This window comes from Histoplasma capsulatum (assembly GCF_000150115.1).
Source record: "Histoplasma capsulatum G186AR genomic scaffold supercont2.9, whole genome shotgun sequence".
In the NCBI taxonomy this organism is placed as follows: Eukaryota; Fungi; Ascomycota; class Eurotiomycetes; order Onygenales; family Ajellomycetaceae; genus Histoplasma; species Histoplasma capsulatum.
The window spans coordinates 109,127-134,504 of NW_025544809.1; the positions used below are offsets into that span (position 1 = coordinate 109,127).

Below are 25,378 nucleotides of genomic sequence, written 5' to 3' on the forward strand. Positions count from 1 at the left end.
TTCGAAAGAGATCCTCGTCTGACAGGTAGGCGCTGGCTGTGGAGTCTGAGTCAGAAAAGAGGGAGGACCGGTTGGGCCAGGAGGGAAAGGCGCATGATGTGTTTCTGCCCGATGTCATGGAGAAAGAGCTTTTGCGGGGAGCAATATCAAGTAGAGAGTCGTTGGGAGATGGCGGAGGAGGTGGAGGAAGAGAGGAGGGTGAGCCAGATGGCGAGGAGAGCGTGCTATTGAAGCTGAATCCGTACCACATTTTGCTGGAGGTAGTAGCAGTGTTGTGTGGTGGATGTGGATGTTTGACGTTATAGTCGTAGTAGCAGTAGCAGCAGCAGTTGAGGTATTTCTCGGATGGCTTCTGCCATAAGATATGTAATGATAATATGGTATGGTGGTATGTTGAAAGAGGTAAGTTGGAAGTCAGCAGCAGGATGTGAAGAGTCTGGGGGAGGTTTATATAAAACCTGGGGGAGGAACAGTGGAAAGGAGGCTATTCAGGATTATTCAGGGTACGAATGAGGCGATCGAGACAATCAACCCAGACGGGCGGGACGGCGGTATTGATATATAGGATCTTGTTTGGCGGGCTAGGCAAATAACAAACAAAAAAAACCGTTGCGGCGGGATAAAGAAGAGGGCCAAAAGTATAAAAATATGACAGCTCTTCTGTCTGGTTGGTTGGTCACCTTTTGCTTTCTTCCCTCTTTTTAAGTTTTGTTTTTTCGGCGTTCAGCTTTTGCTTTTTTTTTTTGCTTTTTTTCTGCTTTTCCTGCTGCTTCTTTTCTTTTTTCGTTTGGGGCTGGACGACGAAACCTAACGGAGGGCCAAGCGCCCAAGGGGGGGTGGGGCCGGGGTTGACTTCGCTGGTGAGATCTGGGGGGCGTCGGTTGCCAGTAGTTGAAGGTTCCCCAGCACGCTTCCATGGAACGGTCCGCTGCTGAGCCAAACAAGCCCCGGCGGCCTAGCTCACTTGCGCAGGTTTGGGCGGTGGGAGTCTGGCGGGGAGCCGGATGTCCCACGGCTAGTCGCCTTGCCCTTTTCTGTTTTTTTCCTTTTCGGTTGTTTTTTTCTTTCGCAAAACCACTTTGTAAAAATGATGAGGAGGCGGCACAGGGCTTGTTCACGGGCACAACCAGGATGTCGAGGCTCCGATTCGACCCAACCTACGGGTTCCCAGTCCCCTGGCCCGGCCAGAGAAGAACGGTGAAGCAAGTTATGGCTGCCAGAAGAGAGACGTGAGTGATCGAGCTCCTTTTTGCCTCTTGACCAAGCACGACTCGACTCGATGACTTCCTGGCTACTCTCGTGTTTCCTTCGTTTGACCAGGCCGGGTGCATCACGGGTGCAACGCACAAATCGCAATGCAGGATCGCGAGAATGTCTGATTTCCTTCCCGTGGATGGCTGGATCAGATTCCAGTTAGTTAGGTTATCTAACAAATCCGATCAATGATGATAACTTGATGTTCTGTTCCTTTCTTGTTGGCGAGTAATGTAAATTTTCTTTTTTTTTTTTTATTGCACACTCCCTCACCAAAAAATAATAATAATCATAACATCCCAAAACCAAAAATGGCGTAAAAATGGTATTTAAAAAAAGATCCTTCCACGTTTGTTCCTGATGTGGTCGCAAGCTGGCGATTTGTGCCCGCCCGATGCTTTGCTTTTACACAGATACGCATGCCCTACAAAAGGAGAAGGATGCGTGATGCGTCCACCTCACCGCACAGAGTTTGAAAAGTACCATCGGGTACCAGACGGAGTTAAGTTGGTAACCGCGGCGGGGTGCGATTGGGTTCGATGGGTTGGAGATGGGCGAGTGTGGAGAGCAGCTGCGGCGATCCGATGGTTAGTTAGTTCGACCACGCCAGGCTGACAGGAGGAGGAGGAGGAGGAGGATCATCAGCGAGCGGTGGTGGTGGTCGGGCAAAGAGAGAGATGATCCAGCCCAACAACATCAACAACAACAAGAACAACACATGGACGCGTTTGTTCGTCGAGAAAGTATCTTCGTATCCCCCTCTCGTTGCTTTTTGCTTCTTGGGCTCTTCGGGGTTTTCGGCCGGGGTTATGTTTGAGTTGCTGTTGGGTCAGGTAAAACCATTGCCGGTGGAGTTGTTGTAGTATGTATCTAGTCCTTTCTTTCTTTCTTTCTTTCTTTCTTTCTCCCGCTGCAGTTGATGGTTGATTCTTGATTCTTTCTTTCTGCAAACAACAACGAAACAAAGAAGCAGCAGCAGCAGCAGGTGAGGGAGGCCGCAGTTGGGTGCGGAATAGCGAGTTGGGTTTGATTGGGTTAACAACAGGACATGTCTGTACATACAGTCCTATCATCGACTTCTACAACGTATACAAGATTACACATGTCCACATATGTCCACTAACTCCGCAATTGTTGTTGTATCCGCCCAAGCCAGCACATCAGGCGCGGCAAATCACAGGTCGCAAAAATGGCTGATTCCGCAATCGGGCTGAATCATTCATTGTTTGTTGGCTGCAGAATAGTTATCCCATCTCATACCATGGTGGACTATGTGTGTACGTACTATAGCTATCGTACATGCACATTATTACATTATACTGGATATGGTAACTTGCTTGACCGTGGCGGTGTCGGTGTCGACTTTGTTCTGTCTGATCTCGATCCTTGTTAACCCAACTGGTCCCTTTTCCTGTCCACGAAGCACAAGGTCGTTTGCAGGAGCGTGATTTAACTACGAATCTGTGATGTATACACATGTACAGGACATACTATCGGACTTGTTTGAATTTTGTATGTACATGTACCTCTGGTTCTGAGTGGCGTTATTGGAACCCACCCACCCCCTCTGTGCTCCGTAGCAGTTAACTCAACCCTATACCATACCTGGAACGTGGGAGACGAACGAGAGGGCCACTCTCAGCCCCAGACCAGCGTTTCAACTGATTTGAGGGCTGGTGAACCCTGGGCTGTTTCGGGTGGGTGTTGGTTAAGTCTTCTGTCCACATTTGTTTCGTCTGCCGTGTCCTTGTGTTGTTTCATGATTCCTAGGTGTGGTCGTGGTCGTGGTCGTGAGAGGGTGGCGGAATATAACGTCCACTCCTCTTGTTCTTCTGTTTGGTTCAAGTTCAAGTTGTGATGGATCGAGATGTCTCAACCTTGGAAAGGAGTTGGATACTACATTGGACAGGACAACAAGCTTCAAGTTACCAATAGTCCTAGTTATGTTCACTCCATGATCATCGCCTTCGAAAGAGTCATCATTCTTCAAACGACTCTATTTCCTCTGTACCGTCGATACAATCAATCCGAGACCAATCCATCCAGCCCTGTCGCCACGGCCCCTAACCTCCCAAAAGAAGTCAAACGTTGGCAATGAATTACGCAAGAATCTGCCGTCCAGGCGATCGAGGCCAGATCCTCAGGTACCGTTTGTGTACCGCATATCCAGTAGAGCCGCCTCCGCAAACTCCAAAGTTCAGCATCGAAGGAAAAAAGAAACTAAATACATCATGAAAAGAAAAAAGAAAAACCATAAAATATAAATATAAATTGATTACTAGACCCGCCCGCGGCAGAGGCCAGGTCTCTCATCATTTTCGTTAGTTTCCCATCCGCGCTCCACTTAGTCGCAACTCTCTTCGGGTTTGCTCTCTGGAGTCGTTGAGTTAAATTCAGTCGAGCCTCTCCCGGATTTCATCCTTCCAATCCCGCCGCTGATCCGCCGGTGGCTAGAGTTTCGGGTGAGATGTTGTCCGCGGCCCTTTTGATTCTTAACCTCGGAAGCTTGGAAGGCTTTTATCCGGTCCGAGAGCCACTACCACCACAACTACCACCACACCAATACCAATACCAACGCTACCGCCGGAGTTATCAAGCTTGGCCCGGCTTTCTGGAGCGACCGTTTATTTTACTGTTTCGTATATGTATCGCCAGTATTCTATGCTTAGGGGGCAGATCAAAAGCCCCACGAGGGAAAGTCAATGCACAAAAGACAAAAAGACAAAAGACAAGTACGAATATCGAAGGCTTCATTCCATTATATTGAGTTTGAAAAGCAGGATGGAGATGCTGGGAAAGGTTTCTTTTCCACGGCTTGGGGATGTCAGCTCTGGCAGTATAGTTTAGTCTCAAGGATGATGGTGATGATGGTGATGCTTAACAGATCTGTATAAGTATTGAGGCGAGTCCGAGTGAGGAAACTTTTCCCGCCCGACGGGTTATCGAACATGTCTTGGGACGCTGAGGAGTCTCGGAGCTCGTGGCAGGACATGGTTCAGCTAGCTGTATCCCGGTGATAGGCTCCTGGAACCTTGGTTATCTCCATGGATGGCTCTTTCTAGCCGGGTTCTGGAAACAAGGGCATGGCTTATTTCCACCAATCGCTGATGGCACTAAGCAGCGCCACCGCGGCTTACAGGATACACATTGCTCACGGCCATATATTGGAATATTGGGAGGCAGCAGTGCCAGCCACTAACGCGGTTCAGATTGAATAATCTTCATGAAACTGTCTCTGCTGATGATTTTTGATTTTTGATTCTGGATAGTTATCAAGATGATTTTCTTTCATGTGATAGCTTCTGAAATCTCAGTAAGGAACCAGTGATACTTCTCGTCAAATTTAAACTTATATCGAAAACTATAATACTATTGGAAATGGGACAGCTTATCTGTCCCTGCTGGGCCTCAATGCTCCTGCTAAAGATCGCTTCGTTTTGGAGAGAAGGCATGAAAGTTTGTCTACCGGTGTGGGCTGATATCAACAAGCTCTGAGATTGACAGAGAGGGAGGACAGCCGGAATCCACACACAGTTCTCAGAGGCAGTGATGAGAGAAGAAAACTCAAATCCAGAAAGGATGCCATGCCGAAGCACATTTGGACAACCTGCATGGTTATCCCCAAAGCTTATCTGCGACTCCACCGTCTCAGCTCGATCTTCCAACCCTCCTCAGAGGTTTCTTCCCTCCTTTTTCTCCGATGATTCGAGCTCCGAACACGAAGGGGCCTTGCACATGGACGGCAGGTCGTGTTTTCCCCCAATGACTGACTACCCGTATCGTCCACAAACTAAGCAGCTAAGCAGCTATGGTCTCTTCCGTCTCTCATCTCTCGAGAGAGGCACCAGAGCAACGCCCAAGATTAGACCCTCACACATCCCTGTCCCCAACCCGCTGCTGACCCAGGCTGTCGGGCCCCTTCCCCAGGCGCCCCATTGGAGCTATTGGCTGTTACGAATGCGCTAAGTCAAACCTGGTAAAAGTCACGACCCCGATATTCTGCGCGCTTGCCAAGCTGCCACCGGCGCAGTCCAAAGTTTGACCAACCGGATTCCTTTCCTGCCAACGACCTATCAGGGGTAGCACTGGCAGCGGATATTACGCCTAACCCCGAAGGGCAAATAAACTAATATACTATTTGGGTACACTATTTGGGTATGCTATTTGGGCAACAGTGAACAAAGTTGTGCCTCGCGGCTTGGTAGTGCGAGGCCTCAACTCAGAACAGAGAAGGATCGAAGATGATAGAAACCCCTAAGCCCACAGCGAAAGGCCCGAAGAGGAAATTCAACTCACGGCAGCAACTCTTGAGTTCAGCACGGTTTCTTGTCACCACCACAAGCAAGGGTATCTTCATTAGAGTTCCAATGATGATGATGATGATGAAGAGTATGTACCAAGTACGTTTCCCGGAAAATCGAGAAGTCTCCACTGCTCGAACACGGTTATCGTTCCTTACAGGAGGAAGGGGGACTGGATTCTCCAGACGAACATGGTGATCTGCATTTGAATTATTGGGAGGGGATTCAGGCTATTGTTATTATTGGGCCCTTTTGGAGCATCAGACCAAAACTAAGGGTTGGTCCCTCCGTCCTTCCAGTGCGATCCACGAGCTAAGGAATCCACATCCAGATCCTGGGGATTTGGGGATTCGGAGGGGGGATGGGATGAAGAGTCATGAGTAAGCTCTATTCAGGAAGTCGAGGTTCATTTTTTCATTTTCATTTTTTTTTTTTTTTTTTTTTTTTTTTTTAACCTAGCTTGTATCAGTCAGATATCCAATATGAGAGGTCTCGTCTCTGGAGGGAAAAAAAACAAAAACAAAAAGGGAACCTATCTCTTATATTTTTTTAACCCAAATTCAAGCTGGTTTCAAACTGAGCTACTCTATTTTCCAATAACCAGCAAGATCTCCGTCTCATTGACTTCAATGATTTCAAGAAATTGAAGCGCCCGGAGAAAGCACTATATCCGTGCCCCTTTCCCAGTTCTCCGTTTCTCAAAAAAAAAAAAAAAAAAAAAAAAAAAATCAATCCTCAAACTAGCAGTGGCAGACGCCTCCTCCCGGCTCTAACTCATTTACGCTCAACAAGAATCATGAATGTACTCCGAAAGAATAATCAAATAATCAGAACACTGCGCATTCCGGAAGACAAACAGTCCAGCCCGGGCAGCAGCCCATTCACCCGAGGATCCCCCCCCCCCCAATCCCACTAACCGCCCGTCTGGAACGCGCCGTCCCGCCGGAAGCCAGGGTACTGCATTTCCGCCCGGGCTAGTTTAGACCATTCACAGCTTAGCAGGGTCGTAAATTCGTAATGGGTGTCAAGCATCCCCCACCACCCCCAACAACACCCCCAAACACCCCCTTTTTTTTCAGTGGTATCCCCCTCCCAGCATGTTACGTTAACCCGGTCCCGACAGCCAGGATTCAGGAACGAGAGTGCCGTATCCCCCCTGTGTCCGGCTCTTGGTTGATTTTGTGTAGAACATCCTTGAAAGGTGCAGCTGTTCGTGAGCCAACAGGAGGTCGGGCCCTGATCGCGTGCATGGGGGTGGGTTTTGGGAGTATTTTCTCGATATATAATATATATATATCAACTAACTATCAGTTACATGCTCTGTCGTAGCTACTACTAGGCAACTATAGCCGCAGATTCGCGAGTAGGGGGTTCACAGCCTTCTTTTTTTTTCTTCTTCTTCTTCTTCGACATCACTCTCAGAGGCCAAACAAGGAACCGCCCAATTTCAACCTTGGAAGAATCCTCATGCTGGAAGGCTGGAGGAATCCAGGGCTCTCTGGACTCCCTACCAACAGAGGGTTCCGGAATCACTCCGGCCGTGTGTTGGAGATGGCTGGCTATCCTGGAGTTGGCCCAGGCCCCACAACGGCCAACAACGGGCTGGAAGGGCCCGCTGCCTCTCCGCCTCTCAGTGCGTGAAGAAGTGGGCGCAGGCAAAACACCGCTTGGGGGAAATCAACGACCTTCCCAAAGCCGTGAAGTGCGAAAAGCCATACGGAGTAAACAGAGTAAGTATGTACAGTGCATGACCCGAAATTTTAAACATTTCCATTTAAGCATTTCCCGTTAAGCATCCATCCATGGGGATGCAACTTCCTAGAAGAAGCATTCCATTTGATTGCAGCGTCAGCTGTTTCTCAACCACAGGTGAGATGGAAGAATCGAATCGTCCATGCGGATCTGTTCCGGTGCTGAACCGTGCCAATCATCACGCGTTGTTGCATCCCTGGATGTTGAAAAGGGCCCACTCGAGACCCGACAAGAAGGATCAGCCTTTGCCAGGCCAGGTACCCCCCTCCATCAAGCCGTGGGGTTTTGTTTTCTGTCTTTCCTGCGGACATTTCACGTCGTGAAGATGGATCTGAGGGATCGAAACGGAGCGATGCTTTGGCCATCGTGCGCAAACTCGATGCCAGAGCCATCTCTGAGCATTCGGATTCGCCTGACAGCGTGATCGATGGCGGAATATCAACAGCCTTGGAAGTCTAAAACACACAAACTCCTTCCCACAGGGGGATCCCGACAACTCCCCGGCTTCCCCCGGCTTCCCCCTGTTCTCCCCTGGCTCCCCCGTGACCCCCCGAGGACGGGAGAAGGAAAGAAGCTGAATGTTCGACAGACAATTGACGACAACAACAACAACAACCAACAACAAAAACCACCACAAGTCCACTCTCGCACATTTCCCACCAGCCGTGCCTGCGGCTCTGAACTCTGAACTCTGTCATGACTCGTGTCTCCATCGTCAGTTTGCTTGCTCAACATCCTGAAGAAGCAAACAGGCTTATCGATCGCCAGAGGCGGGGCGCAACCTCGGCCAGACACATGTCGACAGAACGCTCCCTCATGTCTCAGCTTCAGCTCCAGGAAGTCGAACGCACTTCGACTCGTAGATGTCGCTGGAAATCGTATCGCCGCTGCTGCTCGTGACGGAGAGTACTCCAGAGTACGGACTCGAGGACGGTGCGCGTTCATCTGCGTTTTCCGCTTTTCGAGATGGATCGTCCGTGGAGATCGCTCGTGTCATCCAGCCTGGCTGAAGGCCATGAAGGAATGGACAAGTCTAGTCAAGATCTCTCTCACAGAGAAGAGATACGGATCCATTTCCATGATGTGTGGCATATCTCCCCGCCACCCCCGGCTCTTCCTCCAACCGGCATCCATCTGGGGAAAACCAAACAAGCTTTTTTTTTTCTTTCTGTTCCGGTGGATTTTATTTTCAAAAACAAGTCGGTGAAGTGACCGCTCTTCCTTTCTCGGAAGAGAAATATGTATTTTTTCAATTCCAGTTGCAACATGTGTGCTGTTCCGAGGGGATCCCCTCCTTTTTTTCCCCTCCCCCTATGTCAGGGACCTCTGCTTCTGATAACGGAAGAAAATTAAAATATTGGCAGGTGACATCCACAGCCGCCTGATCCTTCAAGCAAACTCGACTGGGATTCGAGGGAAGGGGGAAGGGGGGGGGGGGGGGGGGGGGAATTGACACTGAGATCATATTTTCCAGCTTGTGATTTCAGAATTCCTTCCACACGTCATCCGGAAGACTGCTCAAAAATCAAAAACCCCGTCGACCAATTCATCACTCAATACAGACCTCCGTGGATATCCTCTCCTCCAGGGGCCCTGGATCTGGATGCTTACACCCGAATCCACCAAGGTTTTTGAGAGTTGTGCTCGTACTGCACATACTGACAGCAGGGATCTTTCGCCTTCCCACCAGAATCCGTGTTACCGGCTACGATCGCGAGTATTGCCAGGGAGGGCAACGAGCGGCTGCGCAAGATCTCGTCAATCCGAGATTCGAATTTCTATTCTTTCTTATTCCCCAGCATGTGATGTGCAGCTGTTTGTTTTTATAACACTAGGTTATTCTTAATTTACTATATGACGTCAAACTTGAGGGTTTCTCTCGTTGCTTGGCAGGGACATCTCAGGAATATTATCTTCTAAGTTGTTGTGCTTTTGTTTTTTTCAACTGTGCTGACGGATAAAACGTAGGGGTGGGTGTTGTGTGCCATACTCCATACATACCAGTCTCTATCTGGATTCAACGGCATGATGTTCCTGGAAGTAGCGTTTGAAGAGTAATCTGCGCATCGCCTGTCGAGCGCTGGTGTGGGCTTGCGTTGGAGATGACAAGGATGAGAAACCAAGGCTCCGGGAAGGTGTATATTATAACATCGATATTTCAACCGGAGTTTGCCATTTTGCTTCTTTGCTGCATTTTGTGTGTTGTGGCTAGATAATTTACTAGTATACAGTACATACATACCTGAGTGGCCAAATGGGCTGATGCAACAATATAAAAAACATCCTCGACACAAGAACCACCAAGACCGGCGCATTCTTGAAACAAGCATCTTACCTTACTCCTTACCCATTCTCTTATCATGCAAACCAACCACTTCTCACTGTGAGTTGAATCACAAGAAGCAGCCAAATCATTGAATGCGGCGGGCCGGGCTTGTGTGCAAAGGAACCCACCCAGCTGGTTTGCCAAAATACATCTAACTATCCTATCAAATTCCATTTATGATCTGTTCCATAGTTTCTTTCTCTCTCTCTCTCTCTCTCTCTCTCTCTTTCTCTTTCACAATGGTCCAGAATCCCGCGCTAAGTAAAATGAAACAAAGCGATTGCAGCAGAACAACAACCCCTATGTCTTCAAAGGGGATTTCTGCCCATCCGGTTTTGGAATAACCTTCTCTCCTCGTCTTTGTCTTTGTCCCGATACACAGGGTCTATTGACAAAGCCCCGCCGACATGAGCGGTATACGGTCCCGCGAAAAACTCTGTTTCCCTGCCAATCAATATATGCGGGGTGGCTGGTCCCCGAAAGCCGAAAGACGAAACGGCGGACGGCATTCAAGCTTTCAACGCCCGCTGGATTCCCCATGGATGACACAGCGTGTATAAAATCGCGCCGTGGGCGCCTGTGTTGACTAAATGCGGGGGCTAGGCTACCCGGGGCGGATAAAATCCCATCCCAACGCACTAATGCTCCCACCCGCCCCGCTCCCGTCTCCTCCTCCTCCCCCTCCTCCCCCGGCCCTTACTGCAGCGGCCGCCCGTTTGCGCAACAAACATACATCAATAAAATGCCGGAACTGGTATCTGCATAATCTGTACATCGCATGGGGCAGATATGTGCATGTAGGCTAGGCCTGGCACACAGGGGACACACACACCGTCGAGTAGAACAATGACTTGGACCCCCTATCCTGCGGCGACAAAGCAAGGGAGGGCGCCTGCATCATTGCAAATGGTTATGGGTTGGGTGTTTCTCCTGCCCAAGCCCAAAATCAAGCACAAGCACAATCACAAGCACGAGCCTCTAATATCGCCGGATCACACACCCGTTCCGCTCTGTCGGGTACCTGAAGCCGGAGCGTCGGTCCCCAAAAGTGTGCAACCATGGGTACGCGCCAAAGGCTAAGTGGCGGGGAGAAGCGGATGGCTGCGGCGGGGCGAACGAAACATCGACAAAGAACACCGGCAGGCCGTTTCCTTTGAAAGCAGTAGTTATATCTTAAAGTTGCTTTGCTTCCGTGGATCTGATTCGATTTTCAGTTCGCGGCGAATGGCCTCGCCGTTGCAGCCTTCTTTGGCGCGTGTTGTGAAGGGGATATTCTCCTGTTTCTTCTTTTCCGCGAGCTGTCAAAAGCGCGCTGTGCCCAGAGGAGGAGCACTAGTCAAGTTTCTCTCACATTTTCTCACAGCCCCATTTTTGCGTCGCGAAAAGAAAGAAAGAAAAATAAAATAAAATAAAAGGCCATTTTGTGCTCGAGTCCCTTCCGGCTCCTGGCATGCATCTGGTTTCGTTCAGCTAAATGCCCTCCCTACCTGCTCATTATTAAGTGTGGTATCTTGAATGACGTGACGTACTTGGTTGCACTAGTATTTAGACGCCAGAGGCAAAAAAACAACCCCCAACCCAGACTTCAGCGCAAGGTTTATTTGGTCGCCGTTCTGACGAACTCTATAACCAGAGCATCGCACATTCTCCACGGATGATGCGAAATAACCAGGAAGGCAGCGCGGGGGGATTGTTCTAGCAGGCTTGATGAATTTGGCTTCTCTCGTTCTTTATACCTCCAAACGTGTTCCAGAGGATGATTTCCCTCCGGGGCATTTTCATTCAGGCCCAATGGTCGCTGTTTTGACTGTAATACTAGTCCTCTACGGAATTTTGTTGGATACCTCCAAAAATGACGATTGCTAAATGGCCGGAGAGATCGATATTTCAACGTTTTCCTGAGCCGGTTCACACTTTTTTTCGTTTCTTTTTGTTCGTTTGGCTGGCATATGGCGTGAGAACATTATATAGATATAGATATATATATATATATATGCATATGAGAGCGCATTATTCCACCTCCCGAGAGTGAGGTATCTTCGCGGGAGGAGCCGTCAAGACTCGAGTGAGCTAACAAGGCTGCGCATTAGTTATCTGAGATATCATAGAGAGGCTTTGCAACGGGGATCATATCATGCATCCTTTACGGCCACTTTTGGTGCAGAGGTGCGGCCCAAAAACCAAGAGCAAGGCAGGACCGCAAAAGAATCGCCAACAGACATCCAGTCCACACCCAACCAATTCCCAACAAGCCATTCGAGCGTTCAAATCTTGCATACGAAAGAATCCTTCCAGGTAGTCACTCCAAATCAACATGAGCAAGTGAGTATACCTCAGGTGTCTGCACAGGAATGGTCGAAAATTGACAAATTACTATACAGTCGGGCGGTCTGAGCTACACCGGCATCTGACATGGAGATAGGCAGATATCTGGCTTTCTTTCACGCAGCCAAATGGGCGCAAATTGATGGCCGTGCAATCAGCAAGGCAAGCCAGACCGCTTTCATGCACAACCAGGCAGGATAACTTGAATTTTGATATCCGGATCGAACCCTCTGCAACGCTCCAGAGGCAGCACGAGCATCATATCTCCTGGTATATAAATAGAGGACAGAAACCGGACCCATTCTGGAATTGGTGTTTCGACCTTCCTTCTCTGCTGCTCTCAAACTCCATGTGGTTTGACGAGTATGATGTTATCCTCACCAAAAAACAACGCATGGCTTGTCCATTTCGCTTTTGTGATGAGAGCAATGCCTGTCCAAAGTGATCAAGCACCTCAATATGCTGCTTCGGAAAAAAAACCAAAAACAAAAAAAGAAAACTGTCAAGGTGAACTCAAGACTGGCAAGCTCTGTCTGTATAATTATAGGTCAAGCATTTGGCTTAGTTCCTTGGGTGAGGCCCCTTTGGCATTACAGGTCCTTTCTCAGGAGGAGGGAGATGGAATACAAGTTCAACTGACCCTTAAAAAGCCACTTGTCAAGACAGATTCATATATATACTTATAGAATTATATTAAATCGTCATTCTATCAGCCATATCTAGTAGTTGTATGAACGCAATCGACACGCAAAGGCACAGCTCAAAATCGCGGCTATTCGTCGGTAAACTGACTTGTGTCTTTGTCCGATTGCCGGGGAAATCCAACATCAAGCAGCGCCCTTAGGGAATTCATGGACTTTTGCCAACTTCTGATGATTTATTTCCCCCTTTAAAATACTGCAATTCCGGTTTAAATAGGGATTCTCAAGAATAAAGCAGATCAACAAAACAATAATAATAAATGCCCTTCAAAGTCACACACCGCAGCAGCTAACGAGGGCTTTCACAACAATGCCCGGCCGCAAGGCCAACAGCAGTACCGTGATTTGCGATAGTAATGCCGACGGAGCCATTACAATATCTGTGGCCGTACTCCCGTCAAACTAACCCGTTGCAACTATCACAATCTCACGGCGGCCGGCGAAGCTCAATGCGCTCAACAGCCGCATCCTTCCTCGCAGCACTCCCAGCTTCAATCCACACACACCGCAACCCACCCCAACCTACTTGCCGTCACCCCCACCAGCGCAGGTCCTAAATTCTTTTCATAGGCAGTGCCGACATCGCCGAGATGGCCGCCATCTCCCCAAGCCACGCTGCAGCTAGGGCATTCAGTAGTAATGCATGGCTGGGAATGTCTGAAACTCACATGGGAGTGTCAAGTGTCGTGAAAACTGCCTTGCTTTCTGGGTTGATCGGCTGGGGTCGGGCGAGGAGAATGCTATTGCTTGGTGAGACGATAGGTGCGAGGGAGGCGCTGGAATGGGGATTGTTAGAGAAGGTGGTAGAGCGGGAAGAGCTGGACGATGCAGTGGCGGGGTGAGTCGAGATTTTGGAGAGGGGCTGCATTGCGGCGGTGAGGAATCAGAAATAATTGATCGGGAAGTGGGAACGAATGGGAGCGAATGCAGCTATCGAGGCGGGAATTGATCATTTTGGCCGTGCCTTCGAGTCGGATGGGAAGGGCGTTGGCAGGGTTTAGGGCTCGGAAACAGAGCCGGGACGGATGATGGGTGAGTGTCTAAGGAGAAAAGAAGGAAAGAATAAGCTATAATTGGAGAAGTGACATTGTATCAATAACAATGATAAAATACTTCACCTTTAATCCTTTTCTGGCCTTTTCAAGTCAATCCATTATGGCTCGGGGATTAAGCCTCCAATACACCCAAAATGGCCTGGTGATCCATGATTGCCCTTTGCTTGAGAAAACGGTTTGCAATCGACTGGAAGTCAATTTGAATTAATTCTGGCAATGTTGCAACCGTCCCTCCCTTGGGCATCCAAACCGGGATTAACATCTCAATCGAGTACGAAATGGGAGTTTACATCTGTTGGGTCATCAATCCGTGACACCTTGTTGGCACACATGCATTTCAGAGCTCACCAAGGGAGTTTTTGCCCCTGTGAATATAGTTTGTTAGAGAACGGGGAGCGGGTATGTGATTCCATTAGAAAAAATACAAACAAGGATGTGCTGAATTGGATTCCCTGTTGTTCTGATAGGGTTCTTGAAATGGGGCATAGATAAGAAGTATCTCTTTGCTTTCTTTTTTGCTGTGTGACAAACAGCGAGCTGGGAAATATTTTGGTTTGGTGTGGTGGTATGTCCGCCTTCAACCAATCGTGTATCCAACAAAACAGAAACCAGCATATCTCTCTCTCTCTTTCTCTCTTTTTTTTTTTTTTTTTGGCAAATGTCCACGTAGATGTTGGGAAAGGGAATTAATTATATATCAGATTTGTTTCTCAGATGACTGCCATGAGGAATGCTACGCCGAAAGTGTTATCGATTCCGCTGATGGTGCACCCCTGCTGTGCGTCATGGCTGCAGGAACTAGGTCGGAGGGCCGCTCAACTCGAATGAGTTCAGGGCCCGAGAGGCTTAAGAAATTTGAGCCGGCCCTAACGGTGCCGCTGCTTCTCGGAATGCTCTTTGAAAACCAAGAGGACGGAAAAACGGCGAATGAAAGAACATACACACGCTTTCCATTCCTAGTTTCAGGCTGATGTGCATTTCGTAAACGTCTATCGAGCTTCAATCAAGCATGCAAAGGAGAACCGATTTTGTCCATAAACAAGGATGATGCTTCACTGAGTTACCGAGGATCTCAAGAAGTTGTTTTATAAGCGGACATATGTGTCAGGGCCCCATTTGGGAGTGCTTATTGCACGTCCTATGCGCAGCGAAAACTGTGGAAATGTTGTGCGCCTGTTCCTTTCTCCTTTTTCCCTTGGATGCGTTGCTGTGACGCCGAGGAGGCCAAGAGATTCGGGACCAGAAAAGCCGGTAGCACCGCGGTGTTTGTCGGAACAAGTAAGACAAAGTGGGCGTGTAATGGAGAGTCTTAATTTGCTTCTGGAAGGAGTTTGGTAGGGTCAGTTGAATTTTAATATCGTATGCTGTCTATATTTGAATGCCTTCAGATTGGTTGCGTTGCTCGAGGTATTTCGGTGCAAACATGACAAAAAAGACGGTCGGAAGAGAGCTGTGTAACGGCATTTTTGCTGCTTCAAATGACCCAACTCTCGTAGTTCCCATATGCCAGCTTAATCTGAAAGCTGGTTGAATGAATCAATGCATCGGGCATCCGTGGCTTTTTGACACCAAGAATAATTTGGCACCGAGTATTTTCGGATAAAGCGAAAAGGTTGGTGAATAACAATAAAAATTGAAAAGGCAATTCCTTCATCTTAAAGCGGCCCTTATCCTAGTAAAGTCATCGTTTCCAGGAGGACCATTGTGTATTGGAAAGATGAAAGGTTCCCCAATTCTCGTTCGATCACAGAACTAGTAATATGAAGTGGTAGAGAGAACCCTCTTTTCCACCGTCGCAATCAACAAGATCAGAATACCTGCTATTTGTCCGTGGATATATATATACTAGCATATATACTGGTACTGGTAAGAGTTCCTCAAGCTCGAGGCAGAAGGCATAACTAAGCACAGATTTGTCCAGGTTCCGAATTAGATATAGGCTCCGGGGGGACGGGATAAGGGCATTGTTTAAGCTCAGAGGGTCCACAAAAGCTCTCAGATGCATTATTTGGGACACCAAGCTTTTCGCCGTAGGCTACGCAGCTTTCATAATGGGGGCATAATTCCCTTGGATTGTGGATTTTGAGGACGTTTCTTCGCTTCCAGGACCACTTGGAACCACTGCTTTTCCAAAGTCATTATCAGTATCGTTATCCACTAAGGATTGATATGTCTGAACTGCACCTTGAGTCGTTAGGATACGGGGCAATTAATTTTCTGTGGACATCTGGAAACTCGTCGGAAAGATCTTCCATGAGACATTCCAACAGCTCCTTCAACGTAATGCGGATGCCGCAACCGAGTTTCCTGGCTGCGGAAGACCGTGCGGCTGCTGTTACCTGCCCTAGTTAACTCTGGGGGGGAATAAAATGTGGGATGTAGGAGGACAGATATTGCTGCGAGCAATTCCTCAAAAAGGAAGTGGAAGATGCAAAATCAAGCCGAAGCTGTGGATTTAATATCATTTTTCGAGGGAGATCAGCGGTGTTTAATGCGTACTTGCAGTGGGAGAGTTTGATTTGCTCTCATTTGCGCATTTGGCTGGTTCGCTTCTAAAACAAATAACATGCAGTGAAGTTTCGCGATATATCTTACTCTTCCTTTTCTTTTCACCTGTGCCAAATTTCCATATTCCCTACTCTGGTGAGTGGTATATCATCAATAAGTTGGAAATGGCGTAATGCAACACTTCACTAATGACAGCAAGATGACATGTGTGCTGGAGGGGAAATCAATAAAGCAGCGTGAGGATTTGCCTATTGCATATAAGATCGTATGGGCCGGCGCACGATGCTGATTTGGGAGATGAAAACAATGGTAAGTCACAAATGGTGCAACCTTCAAATCATACAGTTTTCCCAACCGCCTACAGAGAACGTGGATTTTTCCTGACATCTGTTGCTCGGATGTATGAGGATTCTCCTCAACCTCGAAATTCAGATATGGTCTGTGGTGAATATTCTATATTCAATGACATGATCTTCCGGCATAGCTTGGATTGTTTTGATGGAATATAGTAGGAGAGCGTTGAAGCGGGAAAAGTTTGTTTCAAATCAAAGAGCGTAGTCACTCACGTTCCCATTATTGAAAATTGCGAGAGAGAGGAGAGGGCTAGTTGAACCTCTTAGGCAAGGACTGAAGGTATGAGGCCTGGAAAAACCTGGTGGCGCAAAATGCACCCTGTTTTAGGTTAAGAGAACGAGTATTCTGATGACGTCTTGCAAGGGACATGCTCAAAGTCGAACTTTCTGGTGATGATTTCGCAACTGGCGATCGTGGAGTGTTGGGAGAAAATTTATACTTTGTAATCATGAAGCGAACAAGCTGCAAGTTAATTGACCCTGATTTGGGAAGATGAAAACTTTTCCACTAACTATTTAGTTAATATCAATAATTTGTGACCATATTTATCATACGAGCCAATATCTCAGGGGAGAACAGCTCCATTACTCATTAACTGAATTGTGAAAGTTTGCGACGATTGTGCGCACTCGACTCTGGAGGCGACTGTGATTTCATGCGTGAGAAGGCGGAGCTCAAGTTTGGTTAGTTAGCATGAGCGCCGTTTAGCATGAACACAATTTGGCTTGGTTGGTCAGACTAACTGGCCGATCGAGGAGGGGCTCAAACAACGGAGCCAAGAGTTCGCGGAGGAAGCCCTCCTTTCAGATTGTAGAAATGGACGGCGAGCGACAAACCGTGGAGTCATCCTAGACAGAGGGTTTATCCATAGATTCACACACACACATCTATATTTACATAGATATATGTTATATATTTGAGAAAAAGTTAATCATCACACAAATCTATATGGTTGTCTGGTCGAGTAATCACGGGCGGGACGGGCCCTGGTTAGTCCGTCAGGCTTGAAGAGACTGATTAATTGGGCGAAAAAGATCCATGGATGTTGCGGAGATTGCCAGATGGTATCCGCCGCGCACCGGGTTCGTATGACCACGGGCGACGACGCAGTGCTGAGAAAATGGAAATAATCATCGATCTGTGCCGTACACAGGATAGAGCTTTTGAGGCTTGAGAGGATCCATGCGCGTACCCATTCGTTTTTGAAATGTGCGGGCCAGCAGGCCGCATGAACTTGGAAAATAAACCTTGCCCCTCTACCTCCCTTGGGTCATGAGTTATCTGGGCGCAGGAGCGTGCTGTTTTATTCGGTTGCTGAAGTGGTCGCCACGAGGCACTTGTCTGCCCATCAAATCGGCATCTCAAGTTGGTGCCCAATATGATTGTTGGGGCCCTTATCAACGTCACTTGTGCTTCACTAGCAAAGCTGAGATGGGACTCTTCATGAACGTCAGGGAGACAAACCATTTTCTCGGATGAAAATCGGCCAGCCAGCGCCAGAAGTAACGTGGGAGGATCCATCTGCAACCTCTACGCGCCCAGGAGGGGTGAGCAGCCCCCCACCAGGCTGCACACAGGCATTCGAGTCCCTCCAAGAATCACCGCACCATGGCTTAGCCCCCGTCACGGGTAGGCAGACTGTCATTGGGCCATGGTCGAAATGGGGGCCATTGGGGTGATGAAACGTGCAGGAAGGGCGAGAGCAGCGCGATGCAGTTGTCCAATCGCGTGACGGAGAAGCCCTAGCGGCTGGGCCCTAACCCTAGGCCCCAGCCCTAACATCGTTCCTGGCCACGCTGATTGCCTGGAAACTTCTTCAACATCTTCACCATCCAGCGCGGCGTGCACACAGCATCCGCCAACAAACCTCCAGGGGCCCAGCACGGAGCCAGCATACTCTCGAGACTAGTGCCTAGGCGGGGTTCTGCCATTCTCTGCTATCGTTGCCATCAGCACCGGATTATCCTGCGGCGTGTCACAATAATAGTCTAGTCCTTGTGTTGAGGAGCTCAATGGTCACCACGATCATGTTTAATTTTCTGTCTCAGCAATCAAAACTCTGCTGTCCCAATACCTGAATTTTAGCGAATGGACTAAAGGGTTTGATTCCTGGGAAGATTACGATCTATCGAGCTTGAAACCATTGCCTGCCAATCAGTTGGCTGCAGCTTCTGTGCAATTAATGCTTGTCACGATCGCTCCTTTATCATTCAAGTCCATCCAGCCTTCGAATCTCCGATGGCTGTTTGTCTCACCTAAGGGTGTTTCGTTTCTCCAATCCGCAATTTTTCCACCAGCTGTACTTCCCAAGGGGGCAACGCCCTGGCATGAGGAGGATTTGACGATCCAATCCTTCTGTTCCAAGGAGGGAGGTGCACTCGTTATTCCGGGCAGCGAGAAAATATGACCTGATTTGAGATCTGATATCTCATCATGCAAGTGTTCAAGAAAGGATGGAATGGCCGACATTTTAAGCTCTTAAACGCTGAATCATTTGTAGCCAAAAATAAAATTGAAAGTGATGGGCCGGAAAAAGCAAACATATCGAGCGCCGGCAATTCGATGTGCCCGCCAACGCCCTCCAGCCTATCCCTGTCGTTTGCGCTTGTGTTGCTTTTTCTCTCGTCGACATAGGTTCGACTGAGTTGAGAGCCAAAATTGTTGATGCTGTCCGGCCCCTCAGTGCTCATTCCTGAATCCGTGGAGAGACCGAGTATGGGATTTACCAGAGCTACACGAGTCACTAACCCCTGTTCCCCCGCCATCTCTCATTACCTTCATTCGCCGCCAGCCTCTACCCACTATTTCCACCACCTGACGTGAGGTGGGCAAATAACTGTTTCTGGAGACATCGTGTCAATTGATACTTGGACGGACCACATGCTCTTAGTGGCTTTTTCTACTTGCGTCTTTTTTTTCTTCTTTTCCAGGAGAGAATGGAACAAAACATTGTTCACACATAATTATGGTCGCTTGTCGTCCGTTATCCATCCGCATGTATTCTGTAGACACCACCGACTCCTCCTCCCCATTGCTCACCTTCTCTGGACATTTATACACAATCGACAACTTTGCTGTTTGAATTTCGCCGACTTCCTGATCTTGGCTACCATTCCTTACTGCCTTGTACAAGCTAACCTCATCCCCAGCCGCCCTTCGGTGGTGCTCGTCTGCTGAATTTAGCCTCGCATGCTACGATTTCACACGGCGGTTATTTCTCTGGGCAAGTTGTGGAGTCACTTTCCCAAACCCCGAATTTGGTGCTACAATCCTTTCGAGAGGGTTTGTGATTTCTGTCTCTTGTAATCTCTCTGCGCTTAGCGGTTGCCCCCCCGATTTCTGTAACTTGTGTTGAATACAAACCCTTGCTCTTCACCGTTTATTTCTGTTTCTTTCCCCCCTGTTCTCTTCTTCTCCACCTGAAATAAATTCCGACCCTGTGCGACGAGGACGCTGACACATGTATAGACACGCCTACACTGGCATCCCCGTGCTGGTTTGATAGTCCTCTGATCACTTCGTCATTCGCAAGGCAATGTCTACAGGCTCGAGATCTACCTCGGGTGCTCTGGGAGTGAGCCAGATAAATACCCACGACGATTTCGACCCATGTGCTTCCACTGCTTCGCTGTTTCTCTACTCTCAGGGCTCTTCTATCCTCTGTCTACACCATGATACTCTGGCGATCGAGCGACGGTTTGACCGCCACCAGGAGAAAATCCAGTTTATATCTGTGGACAATGTTAGCGAAAGGGGTGCTGGAAGGCTAGTTGTTAGCTACGATGTTAGTCAGACAGCAATTGTTTGGGATATATTCACTGGACAAGAAATATCGCGATTTGCTTCTTTTGAACATATCCGAGTTGCAACCTGGCTGCGGAATGGGAATGTATCGTTTGGTGGGAAAATTCTCCAAAAAAATTAAAGAATAAAAGTTAGAATAAAAGAGTCATTGCTGACTGGCTAGCAGGAAATACGAAAGGGGAAGTAATCCTATTTGAACCTGCAACTTCTGAACATGTGTCGGCTCGCACGATTTTCGATCCCATTACTGCGTTGGCACCGGGAAACGATTGTCGGATTTACGCGATTGGGTATGCTCTCTTGAGAGAAATCCTTGGGATTGCACCGCTAACAAACATCCTTATAGATATAATAATGGTTCAATATTAATCGCTACTATTCAACCTTTTACGATACTTCATACTCTTACTACCTCTCGTGGCCCTTCCTCCATTGTTTCATTGGCATGGCATGCCTCATCTACCAAGCAGAAATCAGACATGCTCGCCAGCCAGACTGTTGAAGGAGATCTACTTGTGTGGAGTGTATCAAAGCATCCCGCCAACGAAACGCCTCGCGTCATTAGATCATTGAAAAGGTCTGAATATGGCTCACCTGGACCAAAATGGCTGGCTTGGTCCAAGAATGGGCGAATTGTTCAATATGCTGAAGGGTATTTTTTTTTTTTTTTTTTTTTTTCATGCTCATATCCTTAAGTTGCAGATTCCGTTAGCTGACATATGTTTTAGGGAGACTTGGGCATGGGATGTAAGAACAAAGCACGTAACTTACGAGCAAGTGCCAACCGTACAAGGAGTGAGAGGCCTGGCGAACTATGGATCAACAGCTTCTCTGTTCACACTGGGGCCGAATCATACTGTTCAACAATATGATCTTGAAAACCCTACCATGGTCGCCAACGTTCAGCACCTCCCTCTTACTTCCTTGACCAGCCAAACTACCGAGGCACAACCAGAGAAAGTTGAATCGGGACTTACGACACAAAATCTGGCACAATATCAAACCAGCATTGCCGAGAGAATGAGAAGTCCGTCCCCAGCGTCATCAGGGCGACCTATTGAGCCAAATGCCTTAGAACTTGCCCGCCAACGGGCTGGGTTAAAGAGCCCTATGTCAACCGGAAGTCAGACCACCTCGACCAGCTCCGCAAACTCGTACAATCGTGGTGTACGTGGTGCGATGTCGATTCGATCTAGATCTTACAACAGCGGAACGACATTTTCAATGGGCTCGCCCGCGCCTTCAATTCCGGAATCGCGATCGGTAACTTCTTTGAATTATGCCTCTTCAGTTTCTACCTCCTCCAGGAGATCATACGCTCGCGGCTCCTCACGATTGCGCCATGAATATCTCCCGAACGCGAGCAATACCAGCAGCCATAATTCGCTCGACAAGCCAATTACGGAGTTATTTCCGTACATCCGGAGCCGTGTAAACAATGTCCCGTTCCAACCCCCTCGCCCTCAAAACGACGGTAATCTATCACCGGATGAGCTTAGGAAACAGATGCTCCATGTTGTTTTCGGATGGGAAGGAGATATTGATGAACTGATACGAGATGAGTGTGAGTTCCATTTGATCACGACATTCGATAATTTTTATGAGTTTATTGACTCTTTAATCTTTTTTTGTAGTGCGCCGTCACAATCCGGGAAGCCAACATGCCATTCTCCTCGCCCGCTGGTTGGGAGAAATCGACACAAACCTTATCTTGTCAATGATGGGACCAGGCTCTAGCCAGTACAGCGATTGGATGTTGCTTGCGTTAACGCAGCTTGGAAACCAGGGCCATAGCAAACATCTCGGGCAAGCGCTGGTCCAAAAGCTTCTGGCAAAAGGCGATATTCATGCTTCTGCAGCAGTTCTCCTCGGAATGGGCGATTGCAACGATGCCATCGAAGTTTACGTATCAAGAAATCTGTACATGGAGGCAATTCTTTTGACATGCTTATTAATGCCTTCTGAATGGCAGCGGCAATCGTATCTAGTAAGAAAATGGGGTGAGCATGTTGTTCAAAACTCCCAACAACATCTAGCTATACGATGCTTTGCCTGTACCGATGCAGAAACATCCGAAGCATGGGCCTCTCCAACTGCCCAGATGACTACTATTTTATCAGATCAATTGTCCAGATCTCGAGGCCCGACGCCAACGAATGCTGAGCCGTCCATTACTGCCAATGCACCCCGTCCACCCTCTCGCGGCAATCTTAAAAGCCCGGCCCTGAAGCTCATCACTTCTTTCAGCCCACATCCTAATGGCCAGTTCAAATTCCCTGGTCTTACTTCTGCGGATCGGACGCCAACCAATGCTCCCGGGATTACGCCGATCGCAGATTCTGCACTTGTCGACCCAACCTCCCCTGGAGGATTTGGTTCACATAGATTACCTATGGGAAGAATCGGTCGCACGGGAACACCGAACAGCTATGCTAAACACCGCCTCCCATCAATTGGCGAAACTCCAATCGATGTAAATCCTCCAGCTTTTGGTATCCCTAAAAGTTTGCCAACGCCCGTTGACTCAGGGTCGGATAAAGAGAGGGATGCTCGTAACGCCGGCATGGCCATCGCACAGCGCCAATCTGTTGACACACCGGAACCTGTTTTGTTGTCGTCTGCTAGGTATACTCCTATATCTGAAACCCCAAGAAAGACTCCAACAACTGCTGTTTTGCTCGGTGATGATGGATCCGACGGAGGCCGCCCATTTTCACCCCTTCCAAATGATATATTCGAATCACTGAAAGCACAGAATCAGAGTAGAACGAATTCGCATGAACAGAAGGATGGCCGCAAGGCTGAGGGTCTCCATATGCCATGGCCTCCTTTGGATGCTTTCCCAGAGAGTGGGCCTGACACTTCAATGTCCTACGACATTATACCCCGATCAATGTCGCAAAACCAGCATCGAGGAGCGACACCTGATAATTTCTATAGCTCAGCAATGTCAACTACCAGTGCACGATCAACAAGGAGTGCCAATGCTAGTGTCAGAAGTATTGATCAATATATCAGTAGCCTAGACGAAGCTAGCTACCGTTCTGGCCATCACAGAATCGGACGCGAACGACGAAATACGGATACTGACCCTAATATCAAAGCCCGTAGCAAGCAGAAGTCTCGACCACACTCGAAGGAATCCCATGGGAGAAGCAATCAGCGGTACATACAACCAGCAAAGAGATCGCCGTCGTCACCCATCCCAATGTCCCCGGATGACTTGGCTCTCTATACTACTGGGGACACGACTGATAATCAATCAAAATCGAACATGGATCAAGGGCGTCGCCATAGGAGCAGAAGACGTACAAAATCCAGAACTCGATCAGCGTCCAAAAGCCGCCATCGACTCCGCAATCGTTCCGGTTCTTGGGCTGGAGATAAGTCTAGCCAGGTTACAACGCGCCGCCATAGCCCAGATCCATTATATAACTCCATTGCAACACGAGGAAGGAGTTCGCAGAGGACTGAGGGTTCTGGTCCTAGATCTCCATCTTCTCCACTTCCAATGTCTCCAACTCTCGGGGACTACAATAGTGGCCAAGATATTGAGAATGGCCTTCGGCTAGTTAATGTAGATAGGAAACATCGTGTACGATCGAGACACACGAGTCAGAACCGCCGTCCAGAACGTGGCACAAGTTCTCGCCGTGATCCATCTCCAGACCGCAGGAGAGAGCGCAATCGCTCTCACAGTAGACAGAGTCATGACCGCTCAACGAGTGCACTGCGAGACACATACGCTAGTGGAGATGGCAATAAGGGCCATCGTAGGCACGCCTACTCTATCGATAACGAAACTCCCTCGACCGCAGGTTTTGAAACTGGTCATCAGCCGCCATTACAATCTATGGCAGAACGGAAAAGAAAGGAATTAGCAGCCGCTGAGCTGGAAGCTCGCCGTCTGTCCCTAGCACGCCGACCTTCTGCTCCCTCAATCCCTCTTCCGGGGGAAAGTGGCAGTAATTTGTCTCTCCGACAAAATGCGGTTGACAGTCCCCCATACAGCGGCTCCTTCAATCAAAGAATGGGAGGGAAAAACCTATCACCAGCTAATTCGAACTCCGATTCCAACCACTCGGGACGTGGGCCCTCGAATGTCCCGATTGGGCTACCTGCAACTCCCAGGGCAATGAGACATCCAAAATACAGCACAGGCTACGCCGATGTCAATGCCCCTGCTCTACCTGAAGTCCCAGACAATATTATGACACTAAGTGACGCTGTTTATCGACCAACTGGATACAATATTTCGCGGTCGGCTTCAGCTCCACCTGAACACCTTGAACTCAATGGAAAACCACGCGGGATTGTGGCCCACCCGCATTATCAACAACAAATACCGAGTAGCAAGCCAGCTCAGAAATCCTCTCACCGACGACAGACGTCACAGGATATGGGCCACAATCTATCAAATGGCAATAATGGCAATGTAGCACCACCACCTCTCCTGCCGGAGCTTCGGCATTTGCAATCACCTCCACCACCGCCACCACCACCTCCCATGATAAATACCCACATCCAAATGCCATCGACGTATGATTCACGAAACTCGCTTGTTTCAGGCGTGGGTACTATCAACATAGCCATTGATAATCCCTCAAAGATGAATGATATGGGGCTGCAACCACCACCAGCAATATTCTCCCCCATCGCCGAGGCGTCAGGATTCTCTCCCTCGAAAAGCAATGGCGATAGCACCCATCGGCGCGGCCGCAGTGTGAATGAGAACTTCACGAGCAAAATCCGCACTTTTACAGATAGAATGCGTAGTACAAGTCGAGGTCGCAATACTCGGCCTCCAGAATCCGATGCGCCCTCACCGTATGAAAGCTTGTCGATACAAAATGTTATTGAGAACAGGATATAGATCAGAAACTACAACTCTCCAGGGCCCAAGTCTATATCCCCAATACCAAAAAAATTGCGGCAGTGACTTCACACCTACGAAAAACCGGAAATGGGGGGAAATAATAAAAATAAAAACCTAACTCC

The 25,378-nt window shown here is 48.4% G+C and overlaps 11 protein-coding genes across 11 annotated transcripts in view; 7 read left to right on the plus strand and 4 right to left on the minus strand.

The window, feature by feature from the left end:
* Window positions 1-565, plus strand: part of HCBG_06267 (uncharacterized protein) — a gene marked incomplete at both ends in the record, with an annotated part of 2,426 nt that extends 1,861 nt beyond the window's left edge. Inside the window, 2 exons of the mRNA XM_045433316.1 lie at window positions 45-260; window positions 419-565. Of these exons, the coding sequence (XP_045285629.1) occupies window positions 45-260; window positions 419-565 (363 nt within the window). The remainder of the gene's footprint in view (window positions 1-44; window positions 261-418) is intronic.
* A 395-nt stretch (window positions 566-960) lies between these two features.
* Window positions 961-2,327, minus strand: HCBG_06268 (uncharacterized protein; the record flags this gene model as incomplete). Its single annotated transcript, XM_045433317.1, has 3 exons — window positions 961-1,397; window positions 1,683-1,825; window positions 2,317-2,327. 3 exons carry the CDS (start codon window positions 2,325-2,327, stop codon window positions 961-963), a joined length of 591 nt encoding a protein of 196 aa, XP_045285630.1.
* Window positions 2,328-3,721: 1,394 nt separating this feature from the next.
* Window positions 3,722-5,220, plus strand: HCBG_06269 (uncharacterized protein; the record flags this gene model as incomplete). Its single annotated transcript, XM_045433318.1, has 4 exons — window positions 3,722-3,986; window positions 4,275-4,439; window positions 4,642-4,710; window positions 4,829-5,220. The coding sequence occupies 4 exons, from the start codon at window positions 3,722-3,724 to the stop codon at window positions 5,218-5,220; spliced, it is 891 nt and encodes a 296-aa protein (XP_045285631.1).
* A 1,352-nt stretch (window positions 5,221-6,572) lies between these two features.
* Window positions 6,573-9,365, plus strand: HCBG_06270 (uncharacterized protein; the record flags this gene model as incomplete). The annotated part of the gene is made up of 7 exons (XM_045433319.1): window positions 6,573-6,809; window positions 6,895-7,285; window positions 7,425-7,589; window positions 7,790-7,944; window positions 8,050-8,343; window positions 8,782-9,024; window positions 9,312-9,365. The coding sequence occupies 7 exons, from the start codon at window positions 6,573-6,575 to the stop codon at window positions 9,363-9,365; spliced, it is 1,539 nt and encodes a 512-aa protein (XP_045285632.1).
* Window positions 9,366-10,479: 1,114 nt separating this feature from the next.
* HCBG_06271 (uncharacterized protein) lies at window positions 10,480-10,713 on the plus strand (the record flags this gene model as incomplete). Its single annotated transcript, XM_045433320.1, has 1 exon — window positions 10,480-10,713. One exon carries the CDS (start codon window positions 10,480-10,482, stop codon window positions 10,711-10,713), a length of 234 nt encoding a protein of 77 aa, XP_045285633.1.
* A 711-nt stretch (window positions 10,714-11,424) lies between these two features.
* HCBG_06272 (uncharacterized protein) lies at window positions 11,425-12,044 on the plus strand (the record flags this gene model as incomplete). The annotated part of the gene is made up of 3 exons (XM_045433321.1): window positions 11,425-11,468; window positions 11,724-11,955; window positions 12,015-12,044. The coding sequence occupies 3 exons, from the start codon at window positions 11,425-11,427 to the stop codon at window positions 12,042-12,044; spliced, it is 306 nt and encodes a 101-aa protein (XP_045285634.1).
* A 925-nt stretch (window positions 12,045-12,969) lies between these two features.
* On the plus strand, window positions 12,970-13,501 carry HCBG_06273 (short-chain enoyl-CoA hydratase; the record flags this gene model as incomplete). The annotated part of the gene is made up of 2 exons (XM_045433322.1): window positions 12,970-13,012; window positions 13,230-13,501. 2 exons carry the CDS (start codon window positions 12,970-12,972, stop codon window positions 13,499-13,501), a joined length of 315 nt encoding a protein of 104 aa, XP_045285635.1.
* Window positions 13,502-15,615: 2,114 nt separating this feature from the next.
* Window positions 15,616-16,796, minus strand: HCBG_06274 (uncharacterized protein; the record flags this gene model as incomplete). The annotated part of the gene is made up of 4 exons (XM_045433323.1): window positions 15,616-15,835; window positions 15,899-16,025; window positions 16,585-16,661; window positions 16,789-16,796. The coding sequence occupies 4 exons, from the start codon at window positions 16,794-16,796 to the stop codon at window positions 15,616-15,618; spliced, it is 432 nt and encodes a 143-aa protein (XP_045285636.1).
* A 714-nt stretch (window positions 16,797-17,510) lies between these two features.
* Window positions 17,511-18,097, minus strand: HCBG_06275 (uncharacterized protein; the record flags this gene model as incomplete). Its single annotated transcript, XM_045433324.1, has 2 exons — window positions 17,511-17,562; window positions 17,769-18,097. 2 exons carry the CDS (start codon window positions 18,095-18,097, stop codon window positions 17,511-17,513), a joined length of 381 nt encoding a protein of 126 aa, XP_045285637.1.
* A 633-nt stretch (window positions 18,098-18,730) lies between these two features.
* On the minus strand, window positions 18,731-19,045 carry HCBG_06276 (uncharacterized protein; the record flags this gene model as incomplete). Its single annotated transcript, XM_045433325.1, has 1 exon — window positions 18,731-19,045. The coding sequence occupies one exon, from the start codon at window positions 19,043-19,045 to the stop codon at window positions 18,731-18,733; it is 315 nt and encodes a 104-aa protein (XP_045285638.1).
* Window positions 19,046-20,111: 1,066 nt separating this feature from the next.
* HCBG_06277 (WD domain-containing protein) lies at window positions 20,112-25,253 on the plus strand (the record flags this gene model as incomplete). Its single annotated transcript, XM_045433326.1, has 4 exons — window positions 20,112-20,475; window positions 20,547-20,670; window positions 21,109-21,944; window positions 22,015-25,253. The coding sequence occupies 4 exons, from the start codon at window positions 20,112-20,114 to the stop codon at window positions 25,251-25,253; spliced, it is 4,563 nt and encodes a 1,520-aa protein (XP_045285639.1).
* Between the last annotated feature and the right edge of the window lie 125 nt (window positions 25,254-25,378).